Source organism: Falco naumanni, chromosome 2 (assembly GCF_017639655.2).
Source record: "Falco naumanni isolate bFalNau1 chromosome 2, bFalNau1.pat, whole genome shotgun sequence".
Taxonomy (NCBI): Eukaryota; Metazoa; Chordata; class Aves; order Falconiformes; family Falconidae; genus Falco; species Falco naumanni.
The window spans coordinates 70,223,143-70,243,438 of record NC_054055.1 but is presented as its reverse complement, the minus strand read 5'-3'; the positions used below and the strand labels follow the sequence as shown (position 1 = coordinate 70,243,438).

At 42.4% G+C, this 20,296-nt stretch overlaps 1 protein-coding gene and 1 long non-coding RNA gene across 2 annotated transcripts; one reads left to right on the top strand and one right to left on the bottom strand.

Annotated features, from left to right (window-relative positions):
* Window positions 1–1,538: 1,538 nt before the first annotated feature.
* On the bottom strand, window positions 1,539–6,159 carry LOC121083888. The gene is made up of 2 exons (XR_005826518.1): window positions 2,094–6,159; window positions 1,539–1,839 (listed from the first exon to the last, which is right to left on the bottom strand). It is a non-coding gene; the product is annotated as an uncharacterized LOC121083888 (long non-coding RNA).
* A 682-nt stretch (window positions 6,160–6,841) lies between these two features.
* CNOT11 (CCR4-NOT transcription complex subunit 11) lies at window positions 6,842–20,103 on the top strand. Its single transcript, XM_040584720.1, has 7 exons — window positions 6,842–7,308; window positions 7,958–8,122; window positions 12,249–12,401; window positions 12,970–13,172; window positions 13,931–14,133; window positions 17,041–17,137; window positions 19,766–20,103. The coding sequence occupies exons 1-7, from the start codon at window positions 6,882–6,884 to the stop codon at window positions 19,961–19,963; spliced, it is 1,446 nt and encodes a 481-aa protein (XP_040440654.1). The 5' UTR covers window positions 6,842–6,881; the 3' UTR covers window positions 19,964–20,103.
* The last annotated feature ends 193 nt before the right edge of the window (window positions 20,104–20,296 follow it).

Here is a 20,296-nt window from a genome sequence, read left to right as displayed (position 1 = left end):
AATATGAAAGAATGGGAAGAAGTGACTCTCCCAGTGGCTGGGAGTTTAAATGGGCAAGAGGGACAACAGATTTTCAGTCCCTGCACACAAGTATTTTTATGCTTTTATACCTGATTCCCATTGAGCATGTTTGCGTTCTTCCCAGAGCAGGACTAGAACACAGACCACCATCCTGCATCTCACTAAGAACACTCTCACTAAAACCATCAGACCCTGCTTTTGCTCCCTTTCCCTTGCAGTGAATCTTCAGTCCCTGTAAACCAAGACAAGTAACTTCAGCGTGAGGAGATGAATACTCCTCTCTGCTCCTAAGAGCCATAGCCTGGGCTGGAGTATAAAACCCAGCGGGCAGAGGAAGAAAGAGAACTTGCATCTCCCACTTCCTGGACAAGAACTCTAATCAGCTCTGAATTATTGAATACTCTTTCAGAAGGTGGATTTCAAATTTGTAGCTTAAGCATAAAGTCCTTCCTCCTGCAATTGTATCTGCATAGGTAAAGATCCAGCTGAAATTGATTTTGGATGAAAACAGAAACACAAAGCATAAGTCAAGTCATCGAGCCAGGGAACAGAAATAGTCCCATTTGAGTCAGATATGCAGTTGCATAGCTCAAATTATAAATGCTGAATGCTCAAATTAAAGTTCACAGTGAAGAATTCCCGAGCAATGCATATACTCAATGTTTTCACACAAAACACACGCTCAGCTATTTTAGAATTACAGATTGATTTTTAAAAATCCCTGTCTGATTAAACAGTAAGAAAAAAGGAGAAATGAAAATATCATTTTGCTTCAAACCATTTTTTGAGGAAAAAATGTTTCTGAGTTATCACGGAAGGGCCTACACAAACAGATGTATGCAAATAGCTGTACTTTTATGCTGCTTTCATGTGTCAATGTGACCTTGCTGGAGTTTTACCATTGATTTTAACTGGGGCCAAAGCAGCATCTCTTCTGGAAGTGTCTAATGCTCAAGAAACTGAGTGGACTAATATTAATTTACATGTGTGAGCATGTGCCATTTGAAAAATGGCTTAAAATGCAGAGGTATTGCTAAAATTCACAGTAGTTAGAGAATTCAGCAACAAACGCTTATTTCTAAGCCACCCAGTGTTCAGCACTTACAAAGTCATTCATGCAATGGTATTTTTGGTGTCTCTTCAGCGCTCTTCAAGCTAGTATCCAATTATCCAAGAACCCTTGGCACCTTTGAGGTCTGACTTACAAGTAGAGATACATTCTCATACAGTTACTCAGGAAGGCTTCTAGGCATTGTTGGCATGCCAGTGTTGTTGATTACTTCAGGAATAACAAAATCTTTAAACTGGTGGTCCTATCTTGTGTTTTGAATTAAAGAGATAAACTAGGAAGAAAAACATGCAGTGGTCACTAGAAAGAAACACAGGAAGAGATGCCTACAAAGTGCACCTACTCCTTCCTCTCCCTGTGTTGTTATTTAAAATACACTGTAGATGGGATGGGTCACTGAAATTATTATGGAAAGGAATTAGCGTACAAGAGAGAATTCTCATGAGAATAAACAGAACAATCTGGAAATGCTTTAATTTACCCTTTGACTTTAAGGTGTGATTTAAATCCTTCCCACTGCGTTCTTCCCAAATGAAACATGGGATAAGACATGATGGTGGGAGTTGTCTCCTAAGGATCCAGTCTCTTTGTTAGAAGAAACGCAAATATTTGCTGCAGAACAAGTCAATTTAATATATCTTCTTTGCCACTTTTTCTTTCTCCTTCCAAATGCTGTCCTTTTCTATTGATCCTTCATTAGTATTTTTTTCCTAGTGCCCACAATGCAGTTTGTGTTCCTTGGCTGTCATCTAAAATACAACAGCAAACAATAACATAATCAATTTTAATAAGGAAAGAAGGAAAAACAACTACAGTTAAATTATATGGCCTTTCCCTTAGCTCAGGAAATCAAATCAAATCAAACTGAATGCGTTTCTTTGGTCATGGATCTAATTTTCCAGTAACAATTTATCAAAGTCTGGTGTTCATTCAAATACTAAAACAATTGCATACTAATGGCCAAACAATTTGCAATGGTTTATTTGTATTTGTAAAGGGTTACCTGCCAAACTAGATTGTGTCTCTTTCAGTCTGGAATCTCTGCATCTGTATTAGCATTTACGAGCCAACAGGACAGTCTGACAAGGAGACTGAGCGTCAGTAATTTAAGTATAGCCCAAATCCCTTTAATCCCTCTTTAGGAACTCAAAGCATGATTTTTACTGAGGTTCTTACTCAAACCCAAACATAAAGAATGACGGGTATATTTTATGCCTTTATTGACCATTTAATAGCTATTCTACAAGCCATCTAAAAGAAATGGAATATGTCCAGCCTGCTCCCAGAGGAGCTGTTTTGCAAAGGCAGAAAACAGAACTCTTCCCTTTACACTGCGAGACTGTGCCACAGTGAAGTATCTCCTGCGGAATCCAACTCCCCCAGACCCACTGAGGTAGGTAGCTGGGACCCCAACCTTCCTCCCTGAGCGTAATGTGACCTATTTCAGAAATCAAATCTGGCTGAGAACTCATTTTATTTGAGTCTGTGCTAGTATTACATACTCTTGCTTCTTCATTACGCAGGTTTTGAGCCCAAGCAGATCCAAGACATGCCCACAGAATACAGCACCCCATGCAGTTACAGAAACACTCTTTTGCAGCACGCTTACTACACTTCCTGTCCCAGGAGTATTTTACCCCCATCTTTTTCTTAGATTAACATTTTTGCTACCCTGAAACAGCAATCTGTTTTATAATCATTCAAAATTCCCTTTGTCAACCGATTCTTGTGCCCATCCCACTTCTTACAAAGTATTCTATCTTCTAAACTGTTAGCTTCCTGCTCTGACCAGAAACCTTTTAATCTGGATAGAATAATTTCAGATGGCTGCATTAGCCATGTATGAGTCACACAATTTTTTTGCTATCTCAGTCATTGGGGAAACTTATTTCTCTTAAGTCCATTTCCGCAATTCTACATTCATTATTCTAGTAAGTACATTATCCAAGAGTGGCTTACATTTCTGAAACTTATAGGAAAAGAAGAGGCAGCTTTTTCTTTCTAAACATGTTTCTTCTTTTTGCTCTATCTTCAGCAGAGTTTTTTATTAGGAGCAGGGTGTACCAAAACCACCACCTGCACAGAAGCATCACAGGTCTATGTGACTGCATATTAGCACCCAGCAAACTGTCCCTCAATTTAAGGCACAGTTTGAGGTATGATCATTTCTAACCATAAACTTCATACCAAAAATGAGCAAATACAACTTTTGCGAGCACACTAGAAACAGAAAATCTGCTGGTCAGTCTGAGGTCAACAGATGATCACAACATAGAAAATTCTCAAGGAAGGATTACGAGAAAAGCTAAATTAATTCTTTGCATCTGTCCATGGGATCTTGGAGACCTTCCCAGACAAGAACCTTTACTGATGGGGTACAAGTGAAAAGAACTGTCTCACGGTGAGTGCTAGTAAGAGATGTAACATGAAATGCATAAAATGAGTCACTATTCATCACCAGGGTCAGAGATTTGTACCAGCTGAAGGATGAAGAGGCTAAACTATGAACTGTGATGTGCAACCTGCTCATCAAAATGGTCTCAGTACCAAAGAAATAAGGGTGGTAAGTTTGATACCAATCTTTAAAAAGGCTGTGGAGGTAATCCAACAAACTACAAACCACCAACTCCAACTTCTGTACTGAGAAAATTGCACAAAGCCACAGCAATGACCAGAACTTGTGCACACAAAGGTGAGACTGAGGAGTAACTCCCCTGTGCATGTGTAAAAGGAAGGATGGTGCACTCTTTGAGGTACATGCTAAGTTTCCTGGTGAGAAAAAAGATCATTCAGGACTGTAGAAACCAAAACTGGCAGGAAGGTGCTGCAAAGAATTTTCATAATATTGCATGACTAAATTAAATAGAAGCAATATCACATATTTCATAAATGCAAAGTAAAATATTGCAGTGAGGGTGGGGTAGAAAGGGAAGGAATCCTCCCTTTTTGTAGTGGTGGGTGCTACCTGTCTGTTCTCACTGGGGAAGTCACGGGGGACAGTTCTTTTGCAGTGTCAGGTTCGTGGCTCAAAAGAGCAAACATGAAAAAGAAAGAGAGAAGTAAACAGGACTCATACTGTAAAGGTGCGTAAAACTATGGGACACTTGCAGCTTGAACACTGGATGCAAGTTTGGTCCCCCCTTCTCAAAAAGGATACGGCACAAGTAGGAAAGAAAGAATGGCAGCAAGGACGGCAGAATGAGGATGCCAGAGAAAGGGACCTATCTTTAGGAACAACCGAGGTGTGACATGATAGCAGGTGCAGAGAATGATGAGCGATGAACAGAGTGGAGAAGGCAGTACTGGTCTGCACAGCACGGTTCTTACACTGCAGAACTCATTGTCACTGGGTTTTATGCATGCCAAAAATAACAATGGTTTCATAAAGCGCTTAAGAAGAGCTCAAGGTAAAAAATTTCCTTGGGGCTGGGAATCATATTGATGAGCATTCAACCTTTGACTCAGGAAGTACCTAAACAGCAGATGGCCAGAAGCCAAGGGTCCACACAGGAAAGCATCACTCTGTGCCTTTCCTGCTAGATGCTTCTTCTAGCAGTCATGGACAAGATGCTATGCTAGATGAACATCATCCTACGGCTTTGTGTACAGTTATGGATGCTTATAGCCACAGCTACTCACACGAGTTTCTTTCCGTTGCTCCTACCAGGAAAAAGTAAGTTTCACTTTAATGAACTGTTACTCCCTTCAGTCTTCATACCCTCGTATCAAATCGTATCTCCTAGTCTCTCTAGCAGGCTTAAGAGAGACCCAGAAACAGCCACTGGCCCTTCGCCACTCAGCAGACAACTGACAGTTTCACCTTCCCGATCTATTGCAATGGCTTGTCAGCCCCACAGAATCAAACCTCTTCCTCTGACAGGAACTGACAACCAGAATGTCTCTGCAAGTCAGCAATACAGAGAGGAAGACAAAGATGGCCTGTTCTGTACATCCTCAGCTCCTCTGTAAACTGAAATGTTTTCTCAGACTAAATACTTGAGTCAGCTGCCGAAGTTCATCTTTCTACCTATTTATATGGAAATCCATGCGTTACGGGGAACCTCCTTCTCCCATAGAGTCTTCCTCTCTAAACTACTGAGCTTGCACATTATTTGCCTGAAGATATTCAACTTTTCCCTGTGCATCACAAGTAAGAGTGAAAAGCTCTTGTTCATGTCTCTGCTTTCCCAAGTTCTCCAGCTAGCCCTACCGCACACCTACACAGATCACTTCCCCAGCAATCTGCAGTCCAGACTTCGATCTTCTTCCTAAATCCTACGATTAAAGTCCTTGCTGCAGTCATTAGTAAATTCTAAATAGGCCCAAACCTCCAAGGACTCCTTGGAATATGTTGGCCATGGCAGGAAGCTCACTGGCATCCTCTTCCATCAGCTTTACCATTTTAGCTGCGTACCTCACAAGCAGCCCTCACTGCGATCTAGTCAGCTGGTGGGTAGCTGCTCTATCAACAAAGCTTTCAGATCATGTCTTACACAGCTCCAGACCCTATTTTTCTCCCAAAGTCATCACTTTTTTAACATCTGTATATGTACATGAAGCCTTTACACCTCTCAGATCTTGGTTTCTTTCCCATCAATAACATCAGTTAAGAAACACCTCTATTACTTGGTCTACGTGCAGAACACCAGCCTTCAATTCATGTTATTTCAGAAACCGAACTGCATCTTTTACACCAGTATGGCTAACTAGAAAGCCAAGGTCCTCTGGGCTGGGTGGCTTGAGGGGAGCACTATTACTGGAAGAATCAGACAGCAGCAGCAGTGTCTGCTCTCCGGCCTTGCCAAGCCCTTCTTCTCTCGGCACACACCGCAGAAAGCTCTCCCTCCCGGCCAGGCCCTCAGCACTTCAAGCTGTGCCCGAGGTCTGTGAGTTGCCGTCTCTCCAGGCGCAATCCCACAAGATCAGCAGGTGAAACAATCGTTAACGGGGACGGCCTTACCCCCCCGCCCCACACCCCTACGCCGGCAGGTCTCAGCCGAAGCGGATGACGCGAGGCACAGACGCACGACGCCCCCCGGGACGCCCAGGGGAGGGCAGCCGGAGCGGGTACCCACCCCCAGCCCCTTCGGCACCCGAGGCAGGGCCGGGGAGCGCCGCCCGCCCGCCCCGCGCTCCCCTCGCTCTCCCGGGTGCACGGCCCCGTGGAACGCGCCTCCGCTCCCGCCCGGGGCGGTGCCAGGGGCCGGTGGCCGGGCGGGGCTTCCCCGCCTTCAGAAGGCGAGGGACGGCCGCACGGGAGATGCGGTCACACGTGTGGCCGTTCCGTCGTTCAGCGAACGGGCGGTGAAGTAACCCGGGTCACCCGCGCCTGGCCAGGGAGAGGCGGCGGCACCTGGGGCCGGGGCTCCGCCTCAGCCCGCCCGCTCCCTCCGTGACGCAAACCCGCGTTTCCCGCTCCCCACGCAGCGCCGAAGCCCCCCCCGCCGCCCCCTGCCCGGGCCCCGCCGCCGCGCTCCCCCTGCCGGCCTCAACGGCCGCCGCGCCCCGGCCCAGCCGGCCCCCCGGCAGCGAGCGGCGACAGCCAAAGCCCCGCCCCCGCCGGTCGGCGCGGACCAATCCCGTTCCGCGAGGCGGGCCCCACGGGCGCGTTCCGCCGCACGGCCAATCGCGTGCGCGCCTCCCCGGCTTCCCGGCGCCGAGCCGGAACGTCCCGTCGGCCCCGTCGCCTTACGGCCTGCGCCGTAAAGCGAGGCCGGCGCGACAGCGCGCGTGCGGTGTTACGGCAGCGGGGAGCGGCGGGGCCGGGCCGGGCCGGAGCGGGTGGGGGCGGATGCCCGGGGGCGGGGGGAGCCCGGCGCCCGGCACGCAGGTGGGAGCGGAGGCGGGCGAGGCGGGCGGCGCGGCGGCCGGCGGGCCGGCGGGCGGCAGGATGAGCCTGTCGCCGAAGGAGCTGTCGAGCCTGCTGAGCATCGTGTCGGAGGAGGCGGGCGGCAGCACCTTCGAGGGCCTCTCCAGCGCCTTCCACCACTACTTCGGCAAGGCCGAGCACTTCCGCCTGGGCTCCGTCCTCGTCCTGCTGCTGCAGCAGCCCGACCTGCTGCCCAGCCCCGCGCAGCGCCTCACCGCCCTCTACCTCCTCTGGGAGATGTACCGCACCGAGCCCCTCGCCGCCAACCCCTTCGCCGCCGTCTTCGCCCACCTCCTCAACCCCGCGCCCGAGCGCGGCGGCGACGAGGCGGAGCGCACGCCGCTCTCAGGTGCGCCCCGGGGGAGCCTCCCCGACCCCCGGCGGAGCCCCCCCCTCCCCCGGCACCGCTCGGCTCCCCGCCGGCCGCGCCGCTTCCCGCGTTGGAGGAGGCGGTGGGGGTTCCGGGGAAGGCTCTAGGCGTCAGGCGGGCCGCTTGGCGGGGCCGGGGGGGGAAAGCCGCCGCGGCCACCCGGGGTTGTAGGAGGCTGTCCGACAGCTCTAAAGCTGTGAAAGAAAACCGCTGCGATGCCTGAAACGCTTTTTTCCCACTTCGGTAAATACAAGCGTGGCAGCCGCCGGTAAATCGGTCTCCAGAAATTACTTTTACGGTGTGAATTGCAGCGTCTGCTTGTATTTAATAGCTCACTAGTTGTCTACATGGAGAGCGTGTAAAGCAATCGCAGGGACTGACTTGGCCTCAGATGCTGTGTGTCGGGATGCACAGTACCCGTCAGTGTAACGCTGCATTTCACATCACTTCAGGAGCTGACTAGGTAACAGTATTGCACATACTCACAGAGGCTCTTCAGCTGTGCCGTCTTGCCATAAATAACGTGTTAGCTTGTGTTTTAGTTTTGCCCGTTCTGCCTGAAGCATATGGAAACTATTAATGCTCTTGCCTTAAAAATTGGGGATTGTCCTTCATTGTGTCTCTGCAGGCTTCTTGCCTCCCATAACGCCTCCGGAAAAATTCTTCCTTTCTCAGTTGATGTTGGCCCCCCCGAGAGAACTGTTCAAGAAGACTCCTCGGCAGATTGCTTCAATGGATGTGGGGAACATGGCCCAGTCAGTGGATATAAGTGGGCTTCAGCTGGCATTAGCAGGTAAGGAAGATTGGGATCTGTGGTTCAGTTATGAATAAAAATGCTAATTGTAATGTGGCTGTGAGTTACCTGAGAAGCACTCTTGCCTAACCTGAAGATGGAAAAGGTTGAACTGTCCTTTAGGGTCTTCAGGCCTGTGTTCAGGCACATTGAGAAACTTCAAGTAGAGATTACATTTTAACTGTTTTATCCTACTTAACAAACAGCTTTTTAAGCATATATGTCACTGCCTGAAACATGAGAACATTTTGCAAGTATAGGAAGACTTTCAGCTAAAGCTTTGTGGGAGGTTTTTTTGGCTGATTTTTTTTTTTGGTGTATTTTTATCCCTTTTCACTCTGCAGTATTTCTAGTATGAGAGAACAAGCATAACTGTTACATACCGGTATTTCAACCGTACCTGGCAAATTATTTTATAGAACTAAAAAGAAATTGTAATAGACAGTCAGATCTTGCAGTGTTAGCTGAAGAGTGGGAAGGTGGTCCACTTCTACTAGACTGAAAAGAAAAACAATGTGGTGCTTATCCTTTGACAGGAGAGAAGGAGCAGGAACATGATTGTTCTGATCATGTTGACTGATGAGTCACGTCTGGAACTAATCTGAAATAGAAAATATTTTTGGGAACAAGGAGCTGGTTTGAACACTAATAAATAGTGGGTTTTTCCTAGGTATATGCAAATGGACCCACTTGCTTGAAAACTGACCGTCCAACTTCTGTTTCTGTACAATGCAGTTTATTGCTCTGAGGTCAGGCACTAACTAGGCTTTCTCTGTCCTGCAGTTTTATCTTGGTATCATTTTTTTTTCTGCAGAATTTGACATTGACTTGTTATGCTGTGGTATACTGGTCTTTGCTCACAGTGTACAAATGTCCTCTGGTGTCCTCCTTAGCTACTATTTCCAAATTGTGGAATCTTCTGAAAATGCAAATTGAATACCTTAACATCCCTCACAGGCAAGACAAACCCTTACAGCTCTTTCTGTTAATCCTGCCTGTATTTTCTAGAATACTTTAGTGAATTCAGATTTTGTGAAACTTCAGGTAACTTGAGATTTTTAGCATAAGTCACATGCGATGCTTTAAAAAGTCTGGAGTTCTTTCATATTTTTTTTTCACTTGTTTTCCCCTTGGTACTGTGTCTGTCTTCTGAACAGTTTGTTCTCATTAAAAATGAAACACATAGAGAAGGTCCAAACTGTGATTGTATGGATGGGTACTCTAGGCCATGCATTTTAGTTTGTCCTTTTTTGAGATAAAGGCATTGATGGCTTAAAGTATGGTGCAAAGTCATTAATGGTGCTTTGCAAAATTAAGTCCTGTAAAATGTGCTTGTATCATTATTTACATAATACAGTAAACATGCATGATTAATTGCATATGTGCAGTTGTAGGAGTTATGTAACGAAACTGCAATTGAAAAAGCTTTGTGCTATCTTTCTCTGACTTCTTGCTGTAGTTCCCTAGAATATGTCTGCTTTCTATTTGCTTCCTTAGAAGATAAATCTTTTGCTTGTTTTACTAGTGTGATGTTTCTTGACTCTCTGTTGTGTTTTGGAAGGTCTGTGAGTTTTATACAAGTCTTGAGTATATTTCTCCTGCTGATTCAATATGCAGGATGAAGCTGGTGCAGGATGATGGCGCGTAGATACAATGTTTGCACTGTTGTGTTTACACCCTTTCCCCCCACGTTTCACAGAATATAATAGCTGTAAGGCTTCTTGGCTGTTCACAATTTTGGTCCCTGAGAAAAATTCATGGCTATTTCGAGCAGGTCTATTTTTACTTGCTTTAGAATATACCTCCAAAATAAACTTAAAGAGTTTAGAATGCATGAAGTTTTTCTCAGTGTACCTATCCCAATTGTTTTTTCTTCGCCCCCCCCCCCCCCCCCCCCCCCCCCCCCCCCCCCCGAAGGAGGGGGGAAAAAACCACTTTGGCTTATCTCCTGATCTTGAGCTCATGGTGACAATTTGCTTGCAGCTGTATGGTGGTTTTTCTAGTTGTGGTTTTCTTTTTTGGTTTTAGCTGCTACCTGCTCCCCCATCACACCCCCACTCCACCAACCCCAAAGAAAAACAGAATGTTGGAATGGGTATTAAAAATTGCTTTGTTCTTTTCTCCCTTTGGTCTACAGAAAGTATTTTCAAGCCTCAGTCCCTCCCTGTAACTTAGTTTTGTTGATCTGGCATGTTAGTGTACCAAAAATGTCATATTCTCCTAGTTGCAGGGATGAGTCTTCCAGCAAAGTGCTCCTGTTTGTCTGCTAACCCTTATTTGATCTAAGAGTAATTGACCTGTATTAAGAGTTAAGTTTGTAATATGCTGTAGAGGTTTCCTTCAGAAAACAAAGAAAGCTTCCTTTTACCTGTAAAAAGAAAAACAATAGCTCCATAAGGGAGCCTAAGTGATCATTTGCAGATTTTATTTTTTTTAATTTCAATGTCGTAGTTCAAGATGCTATATTCTTTCCTGTTAAATCACCATATGCTAACTCTGCCTTCTGCTTACTTGAAACTGTTGATTCAACCCTAATTCTTGAAGCAGCAAGGGTGAGCTTTTGAGCTTCAGTGTGTATAAGGGCTCATGCAGGCTTCTGAAATCAGTGAATTGAAGGACTGAGTCTTAAGCTTTTATATTTCTAATTAAACATCATTAATCATTTGAGATTATGAGGATACAAACGTATCAGTAACTTTTACCAACTGATGGATTTAAGTTCTAGACTATAGATTAGAAGGACGAAAAAAGACTGCCAATATCTTCCTGACCCCCACGCCCGCCAAACTTCATTTGTTAAATTGACCCTTCTGTTCAATGGCTAAATTGGCTAAATTAAAGTACTTACAAGATGGAGTTTGAAAAAGTTTATAAAGTAGAAGGTGTGTTTTATAAATCGGCTCATTTGGACTTTGACTTATTAGTTATTTAAAAAAAACACGTTTGAAGTATGCTGGTTGTTGCTTTTAACAGGTAAACATACCCTGCTGTGGTGCTTCAGTGAGCATATCTGCAAATGTTTGCATGATCTGAAATAATTGGGTAAAGTAGGACAGAAAGCCAAAAAATAAACTAGCAATCCACAGTCCTTTGTTTTAATGATTTTTTTGTCACTCAGTTTGTGTCTCATGGATTTGGTTGGAGGCATATGAAATAGTTGATATGCATGGAAAGCTGGGAAGGGTCGACACGACTGCACAAAAAGGAACAAGCATGCTTTGCTTAGAAGTGATAGAGACAGTACTCTAAATCTGATAGCACTACACTTAATTAGTCAGGAAAAGGAGTGGCGTTTAGTTTCACGTGCAAGTTTTTCCAGGGATTCCTTGTGTGATGCCAACAAGATCTCTCAAAATAGTACAGACAATATGGATCAGCCGTTAAGTCTTGATGCTGAAGAGTGATAGATCGTGACAGAACACCACCTAAAAATATGACAATGCAAGTATTGAGCCCCACAGTTTTTTTGGCCAGTTTCTCCAAGTTTTCATCTGTGTATACAAACCTTAATATTATTTTTATGTAATTTGTGTTCTGTTAATTTGGCCTTTGAAGGGACACTTTCAGCTCCTCCCAGATTTGTTTAATGTAGAAGCGCATAACAATTACACTTTTTTTTTTTCAGACAAGCGTTTACTGTCGCTTGACAGCAAGTGCAAAAGTAGCTTATGCTGTGCCACTGAAATGTGTTGCATAATTTTTGAATAGCTGACTTCAGGTCTAGTATGACCATTATTGTTGCAGAGTCTGTAAATCTATCTGCGTCAAACTTTTACTTCCTTGGTCTGATTGCAAAACTAGGTACAGCATGTGAACTCCTTCAGGAGTACCATGTGAACCTACTAATGTGCTTTTAATGCAGATTACATTGCTTACATTTTCTAAAGCCAAGATTGTTTCAGACTAATTTCTCTTTTTTTCTTTATCCTTGCTGCATATCTCTGTCCCTTGCCTGTCAGCTGGCACTCTGAGTACTAGCTGCCTGACACTAAATTTCATGTTGATGTTACCTGGTTTATTTTAAGCTAGTTCTTCTCTAAAGCTGCTTGTTTCTCACTACGTTTAGTATTCCAGGCATCTCTGTTTCAATTTTATGCTTTAATATTATGGACTGGGTTTCTTTCAGAGCGTCAGTCTGAGTTGCCAACACAGAGCAAGGCCAGCTTCCCCAGCATTCTCAGCGACCCTGACCCAGATTCTTCAAACTCCGGTTTTGACAGCTCCGTTGCCTCCCAGATCACGGAAGCCTTAGTGAGTGGACCAAAACCTCCTATAGAAAGTATGTGCATTTCCACATCTTAGTTTTTCTAGTTCATGACATGCTATGTTGTTATACTTCTCCAGATGTAATGTAATTTGGAAGTATTTTCAAGGTATGAAATGGGAGTGAAGATGAATGAAATGGTACAAGACTGTGTCAGGGTGTCTCCAGATCAGACTCCGTAGTGTTCACGTTTCCAGACTTAAAAATCTGAAGCCTGTCTTCAAGCTCTTAACCATGTCATCTGTTGGTTAAAACACTGGGCCTGATGCCCTTGGATCTTAATCCTCTAAACTAAGATCTGCATGGACTGTTAATGCCTTCCAAGGAAGACTTACTGTGGAAGGAAAAAAGACCATAGAATCAGTAACTTAGCAATCTGAACCAAGAGGAAAAATGGGCTGATGTAACAGCATCAATAAAAATCAGAAATAAATGTTTTTCTAGGAGGGAAAATAAGATCATAGTGCTGTTATCGATGTTATGATAGCTTAAAGAAATGGGGGGGTTGGGGTTCTTCTTTTTGTACTGATATAAAACTCAATACCTGAAGCTTAAAAAACATTTCACGTTGTTGCCATTCTAGGTCACTTTCGACCAGAGTTTATTCGACCACCGCCTCCGCTCCATATATGTGAGGATGAATTGGCATGGTTAAATCCAATAGAGCCAGATCACACCATTCAGTGGGATAAGTCAATGTGTGTTAAGAACAGCACTGGAGTTGAGATAAAAAGAATCATGGCAAAAGCTTTTAAAAGTCCCTTGACTTCCCCACAGCAAACACAGGTAAGTATCGTGCACTTTTCTATCTAAAATGATTTTCTAATAAGCTAACTCATGTATTTTAGGAAACTGATCACTTTAATTGAACTGTGTTTGGATTCAGGAAACTGCAAGGACTTTAAATTGTAAAAACCCAAGAGTTTTGACTTGGGTTGGTATGAATAAGAAAAAATCTTTAAACTTCATAGCATTGGCTGGACATAGGTACAGTTCATCAATAAGTGGCACCAATATTTTTCTGCCTGGAAAAATCTTATAGTAAAGTTGTTCGTGGAAGCTTTTGATAAATGATTATTTCAGAAATGCCAACACTGAATTAGTTTTTTTTCCTCAATCTGATAGTATTATTCCTGATTTCAGTGGGCTTTTTTGATAATCATTATGCTAGCGCTATAAAATATCCTTTTTTTGCATAACTTTTTCTGACAACAGTGAACTCAAAACGGAGTTTCTTTCTGCTGGACAGGAAACTAAAGAAGGCTGAAACTTCGTGTGTGTTTTTTCCTCCCTTCCTTGTCACCCACTGATGAAAGAACTACTAAGTGCCTTATAAAAGGTTTTATGGGCACAGTTGCCTTTACATAGAAATTTTAAAGTATACCTCCAGTGTCTTTCAGTAGAAATGCCTAAGTCTAAAGGGTTATCATTCTCCTGTAGCTTAGATGTATTATAGTGGTTTCTTCAAGCAGTAATGTAAATAGTTAAGGAAAAAACCCCTGAGGGTTGGTTTTTTTGTTGGTTTTTTTTTTTTTTCTTTACAGCTCCTTGGAGAACTGGAAAAGGACCCCAAGCTTGTTTACCATATTGGTCTCACTCCTGCCAAATTGCCAGACCTGGTCGAAAACAATCCTTTAGTAGCCATAGAAATGTTGTTGAAACTGATGCAGTCTAGTCAGATAACAGAGTATTTTTCTGTCTTGGTCAACATGGACATGTCCTTACATTCAATGGAAGTTGTCAATCGGTGAGTACTATCTCAAATCTAAGGTTTCCTTAAGTATGTAAAATAACTGAACAGTTACTAAGTGAATATGAGGCTGGCCACGGCTGTATCTGAGTGCATTCCAAAGACTACCAAAAGTAACAGGAATTGAAGAAATGACTAGTCAGATTACAGTGAAGGAAGAGTATTAGACTATCATTCCCTTCTCAATTTCTCTATGCTGTTTGCGGTGTGTTCTTTTTTTTAGTATTCTCTTAATAATAAGACTTAATGTGCTTGATTAATCCTGCAGAGAAAGAGAGTGCTGTGGATTTGTTGCTTTCTATGACTACTGGACTGTCTAATTCTGTTTCTTTCATAAAGACTTTGCTTGCTTTTTATGTAGTTCCTTATTGGTGGTGTCTGTAGTTAAAAGAAAAAAAAACCTTCTATTTTAGTCCAGATGAAGGGTTGGTAATAAAGAATTGAACCTCTTTAGCATTGTCAGTGCTAGGTTCAGAGAATGCTGCCAATTTTGACATCCCTTTTTACAGCATTGCCACTTTAAAATATTACTGTAATGTTAACAGCTTCCTATTAGCAGTAGGAATAGGAAAAACCCCACAATTTCCCAGCAGGAAGATGTGATGGTGGAGGCATATATGTTACATTTTGTATTGAATATGTATAACTTTATGAAATTTTCTGTTTTAATTAACATTATATATAGTATATATTAATTAACATTAATATAATTTTATATTGTTTGTAACATACCATGTTTGACCATTTTAGGTATTGTAAAAAGCACACTTCTTGGATAGGTGCTATGCTACTTAATTTTTCAGTCCCTGCTTCAAGAGTGGAGGGGCTTATTCAAAGAAAGTAGTGCGCTGCTATTTAGCATTGGCCAAGGGTTACCCCTTTGAAAAGAATGGGGAAAATACATATTGTGTTGTATTAACTGGAGCTGATAATTACTACAAAATCCCTTTATCAAACTGTTTGATACGTTAATGTCAAAACCGTATTTAAAATGGTTATCATTTTAAGGGAGTCTGTCAATGCAATTCATAATATGTCTAAACTTTTATTCAGACAGCTGGGTCCTGGTTAATACACAAGTTTCACTAGTAAGTACATGTTCTATGTCCCAGGAAGCTGCAAGTTTAGTTACTGATTTGCAAAATGACCAGTTACTGAATGTGTATGGTTGTGTCACTGTAGTGACTGTCATGCCCTCTAACAGGTCATAATCCTGTTGTTCCTGATGAAGAATTCACATTCAACATTCATTTCTCATATCTAAAAATTAGCCTTGTCTCTAGCTTCTGTCTTCTCTTTCAACTGAGGTAGCAGTTGTGTTTTATTAGGACATCTGGAAATGTTAGTTTTGATCCTTCTTGAGGTATGCTTGTGTGGAAGGTAGAAGACCATGGTGGGACAAAGGGCAGTTATTGTGAGAATCCTCCACAAAAAGTTAATGCCACACTGCTACTCTGCTTAAACACAATTTATATGCTTGATGTGGCTTAAGTGAACAAAAGGTGGTATTGTTAAATAGCTATCCTGCTTTACGTTCATGACATGTCTTCATTGGGAATCACTTCTGCATATAGGTACAACCCATTTTCTTAACAGAATGCTAGCCCCTTGAATGGGAAAACTCAGACGGCTAATCCTCACAAACTACAGAAGTACCTCCTCCCACTTACTTTCTTCCATTTCTTGGCAATTACTGAATGTGAACTAACAAATGAGGCTTGTCCAGCAGTTTGTTTGCAGCAGAGTTGAATTGCACCTTAAATACCATTTGAGGAAAGAAACATTTCTGAAATAAAACCCTTCCACGGGTGCAGACTGCCCTGAAGTTTGGGCTAATGATCACAACATGGAGAAACAGTGATAAGGAAAGGGCCTTTCCTCTTGTCCAGGATAGCTGCACCACCAGTCAGGCATGCTGGTTCTCCCATAGTGTAACTCCCATAGGAATGACTTTTCTCAAGCTGCAAAACGACTGTCAGCACAAACAGGGAGACACTGATTTTTAAGTGAAGTGGGACAAAAGCTTGAAACTGAAATGTCTAAAACAGGCACTGTTTTCCCTGTTGTCCCCCTTTCACTACCTGAGATGGGACTGATTAGTTATTTTGGTCAAATTCTGTCCTATCTTTATGGCAGTTCTACATTTAATGTGTGTTGTTTTCTTAATAGAACCCTATTGCTTGTTCAAATAAACCGTGGCAGCTCAAATACTTCTGTAGTTAGTATTGTTAAACCACAAATAGGTATGCTTTACTGTTAACCCTTAAAAATACACTAATTCTCAAATTCTTCTGTAGTAAGAACCTTCAGAGACTATCATGCATCATTAATCTCTAAGATTTTCATCTAGTAAGGGTCTCTTCTATTTGATCTGTAGATATTCATATTGTTTCAGTCCCTAGGACTAAAATTTGGATTTGAAGGAGCTAAGGAAACTGATCTTTTTCTGTAACAAAGGAGTTATCCTGGCTGTATACTTAAGGAAAGAGTTCAGCATCTAGATTCCGTACCTGAAATTCAAATATGAGTACAAAATTGTATTACAGTGCTTATTGCAGAAGAATCTTGGTACTTGGATAGCTTGGGGGCTTCATCTCAAATTGGAAATTAATGTCATTGACTCACTTGGTAAGTGAAATGTACAGCAAATGTTTGTAGGTGTGTTAAATATACTAGAAACCAATCTAGCTCAGCTTCTGTACTGTCAGAACTGAAAAAAAAAAAGGGTTTGGACTTTTAATGAAGTAATTTAAATTAGAACTAAATCTGTAGAAGCTGTCAGAAAGCAGTTTTGTATGACATGACTGGGAATAAAGTAGTACCACAGGTCTAACTCATCTGTTCTGCAATGGAATCACTAGATTTATGGCTTCATAAAGCACTGGATGTTTTTAATTTGAACAGGCTTACTACTGCAGTTGATCTCCCACCTGAATTTATTCATCTTTATATCTCCAATTGTATTTCCACGTGTGAACAGATTAAAGACAAATATATGCAGGTGAGTACTTCAGTAAACTGGTTAGGAGAAAGGGTCCCGTATATTGCTTTTTGTAATATGTGCTGAGATTTTGTAAGGTTGATAGCATTAAGTTATTGTGTCTTACTGCTTCTTTTTTCAAAGGCACTTTTTTTTTTGCTAACACACCATGCAGTTCTTTATAATGTTTAACAGATGTTTCTTTATACTGTTCCCTACTTTTCTGTAGATATAATACACTTATCCCTGGACAAACTGCAGTTTTATGTGGCTTGGGTCCTTACTTACAAAAAAAGTTTATCTGTCTGTCAGTGTAGCTCTTCTTCACCCACAGTATTAGTTGTTTACCTTCTGCTTAAAGCTTCAAGTTTCTTTTCTGTGCAAGTGTGCCCACCACTTACAGACATTTGAGGTGATTAACAAAACTCACGTGGAAGTCTTGACCTTCAGCCATGACCTACAACAGCTTGCAGATTTCCTCAAAGACCTAAAAAGCTTGTTTTCTGTCTTCCTAACACCATAGTCTCTGCTTCCCAAGCCCGTCATGCTTCCTCAGTCCCAGCAGGCTAGTTGTAGCAATTTCAAGGATCTCTACCCCCTGGGGAGGTTTTCACACCTTTGGCAGCAAGGTTGCCTACATGCTGTGCAAGGTAGTTCCTTCCTTCTATCCTAAACTCATCTGTTGGTTTTACCAAGCGCCCAGTAGAGCTTGTTTTCTTGGATGTGTCATTGGTGAAAAACCATTCCATGTTCAGTTTACCCAAGGCTTTGTGAATCTTGACCAAGTCCTGCCTCAGCTGCTTCCTCTCAATACTGAAGGACTGCAACATCTTTAGTCTCGTGCAACAAGGCAGCTGTTCCTTTCCCTTAAGCTTTTTTGGTGTCCTTCTCTAGTGCATTCTCTAGCTCTACTATATCCTTAAGCTGCAGAGATGAAAATTGTGTGCAGTACACAAGATATGGGTGCAGCATGGGTTTAGATAGCAGCAAAACCCCCTCTCTTATTCTCAGTACCCTTCCAGATGATGACTAACCATTTGTTATCTTTTGATGGCTGGTATTGCTTTTCTGCTTTGGGACTCTGCCAGATACACATGGGTGGCTTGTTCTGTGACCTGCTAAATGGCTGTGCCTATTATACTTGGTAGCAGAACAGGAAAATAGCAGGAGATCTAGGCTGCAGCTGAGAATATGCCCACAGAATGGGACACTTGTGTTCAAAGGGGCTGCTGAGAGCATGTAGCAGCTGTGCTTCAGGCACACAGTGGACAAAAAAGAACAGAGGGTTGAGGAACACATACTGATCACCAAGCAGCATGCAAAGTTTGTGAGATCTAACATTTGTTAATACTCCTATCATAAGAGGCCTCACAGCAACTGAGACACAAGATGTTTTGTTTGAAAAGTATGGTACAAAAACATTCCTTTTGGAAGTGAAGGAGGCATGGTCCTCGGAGACTGGGAGTCAGCCAGTATGTTGCATTTGTACTTTTGTTCTGATTTTCGTGTTCCTCAGTTATTAAAGTTACTCTTGTAACTAATATGTATGCAGAGAAAACACATCATGCCTTTTGACTGCAGTGAAGGAAGTAACTTGTTCAGTTTCTCAATTCTCGTGGTGTAGGTAGAAAATTTTGCAGTAGTAAGCTCAGTTCCTGTAAAAATAGTTATCTTATTTTCATTGTCAAATAATTTAAAATGATTTGGACACATCATCTATCAAGTCCCCTCAGTTCCATCTAATAAACATCGCTTGTGTATATAGTAGCCTTTAGGAAAGTTTTGGGTTCAACTCTTTTTCACAATGTGGAAGTATGAGACCACTTTAATAATAAAGATCTCCTTTTGTCCTTGAGGAAAAATGTACTCTGTATAAAGCAGAGTTAGTGGCTGGATCTGTGTAGGTTCCAGTTCCTAGGTCTCTGCTTCCCAACTCACCAGTTTGCCCTCCGAGGTGTTACCTAAGCAGCCCTTAGGAAGGAGGAACACCTCAGAGATCCCATCTTGTCACTGGATCAGGCAGGAAATGTGCCAGGAACTCTCAGGCATGTTCTTGGGTTAGATCTCCCTGGTACTGTCTTTCCTTCCAAGATAGAGCAGGAGGGTCATGTTCTAATTCAGCAATAAAGCACTTCCCACGAAGCAAGTTTGGGATCAATTCTGTTGCTGTCACTTCCCATCTGGATTGCCTTAATCATGTGGTGACTGGGGAATTTTGAGATGTGAAGCTTGGGGTTTTTTTATTAATTGTGTTATTGTAGAAAATAAGACTAAGCAGGACCCTAGTGATACCATCTTAAGCTATGATCCCTTCTTTCTGACTTTATGCAGAGATTACGTAATAGATAAATTTAAGTACAGTGCAGAGGTAGATCTGGTGCTTCATTTGTGCGTGGGATTAATCTTGACAAAGCTCTTGTATCTAGAAGCTATAGAAGTACTATAAATCAGAGGTGCCCATTTCTCAAGTACAGTAGTATGGGAGATGGAAGAGTTGAGGCAGCATGCATGAAGCTTGGGAACAAGATTACTGCTGAAACTGAATTGCTCCTGAAATGCCTCAGTTGTACTGCTGAGTGCCAACAGTCCTTCAACTGACTTGGTTGCAAACATTTATCTGGATTATGAAACCTTTCTTTTCAATTTCAGAACCGTCTGGTACGTCTTGTTTGTGTCTTTCTTCAGTCTTTAATCAGAAACAAAATTATTAATGTACAGGACTTGTTTATAGAAGTGCAAGCATTCTGTATTGAGTTCAGTCGGATACGAGAAGCAGCTGGCCTTTTCAGATTGCTGAAGACACTAGACACTGGGGAAAATCCATCAGAGACAAAAACATCAAAGTAAAACCACTGTGGTGCTGGCAAAAAACCTGCCAGTTTTCTATGCCAATTAATTGTATATTTTAAACTGAAGTCACTGGATTATGTAATACATTATAAATAGCATTTTATGCATTTAAACAATAAATAATGCTTTTTCTGGTATACGTGCTTTGGTTTGTGGAATGTGTTAGGCCTTATATGTGTGCTGTTGTTGACTGTGGGTTAAACTCTCTGTATGTCATGCATATCCTGAACTACAGGCTCTAATTCCAGAGAGATTGTGAAGGATACTTGCCTTGTGTCTGGAATTGTTTGCGAGTAACTAAAGTCAATTTGTATCAAGGTAAGTCACTTC

Coding starts and splice junctions, on each gene's coding strand:
- CNOT11 (XM_040584720.1), top strand. CDS start 6,882: ATGCCCGGGGGCGGGGGGAGCCCGGCGCCCGGCACGCAGGTGGGAGCG. Junction 12,402..12,969: donor ACCAAAACCTCCTATAGAAA/GTATGTGCATTT, acceptor TTGCCATTCTAG/GTCACTTTCGACCAGAGTTT. Junction 14,134..17,040: donor TCAATGGAAGTTGTCAATCG/GTGAGTACTATC, acceptor TAATTTGAACAG/GCTTACTACTGCAGTTGATC.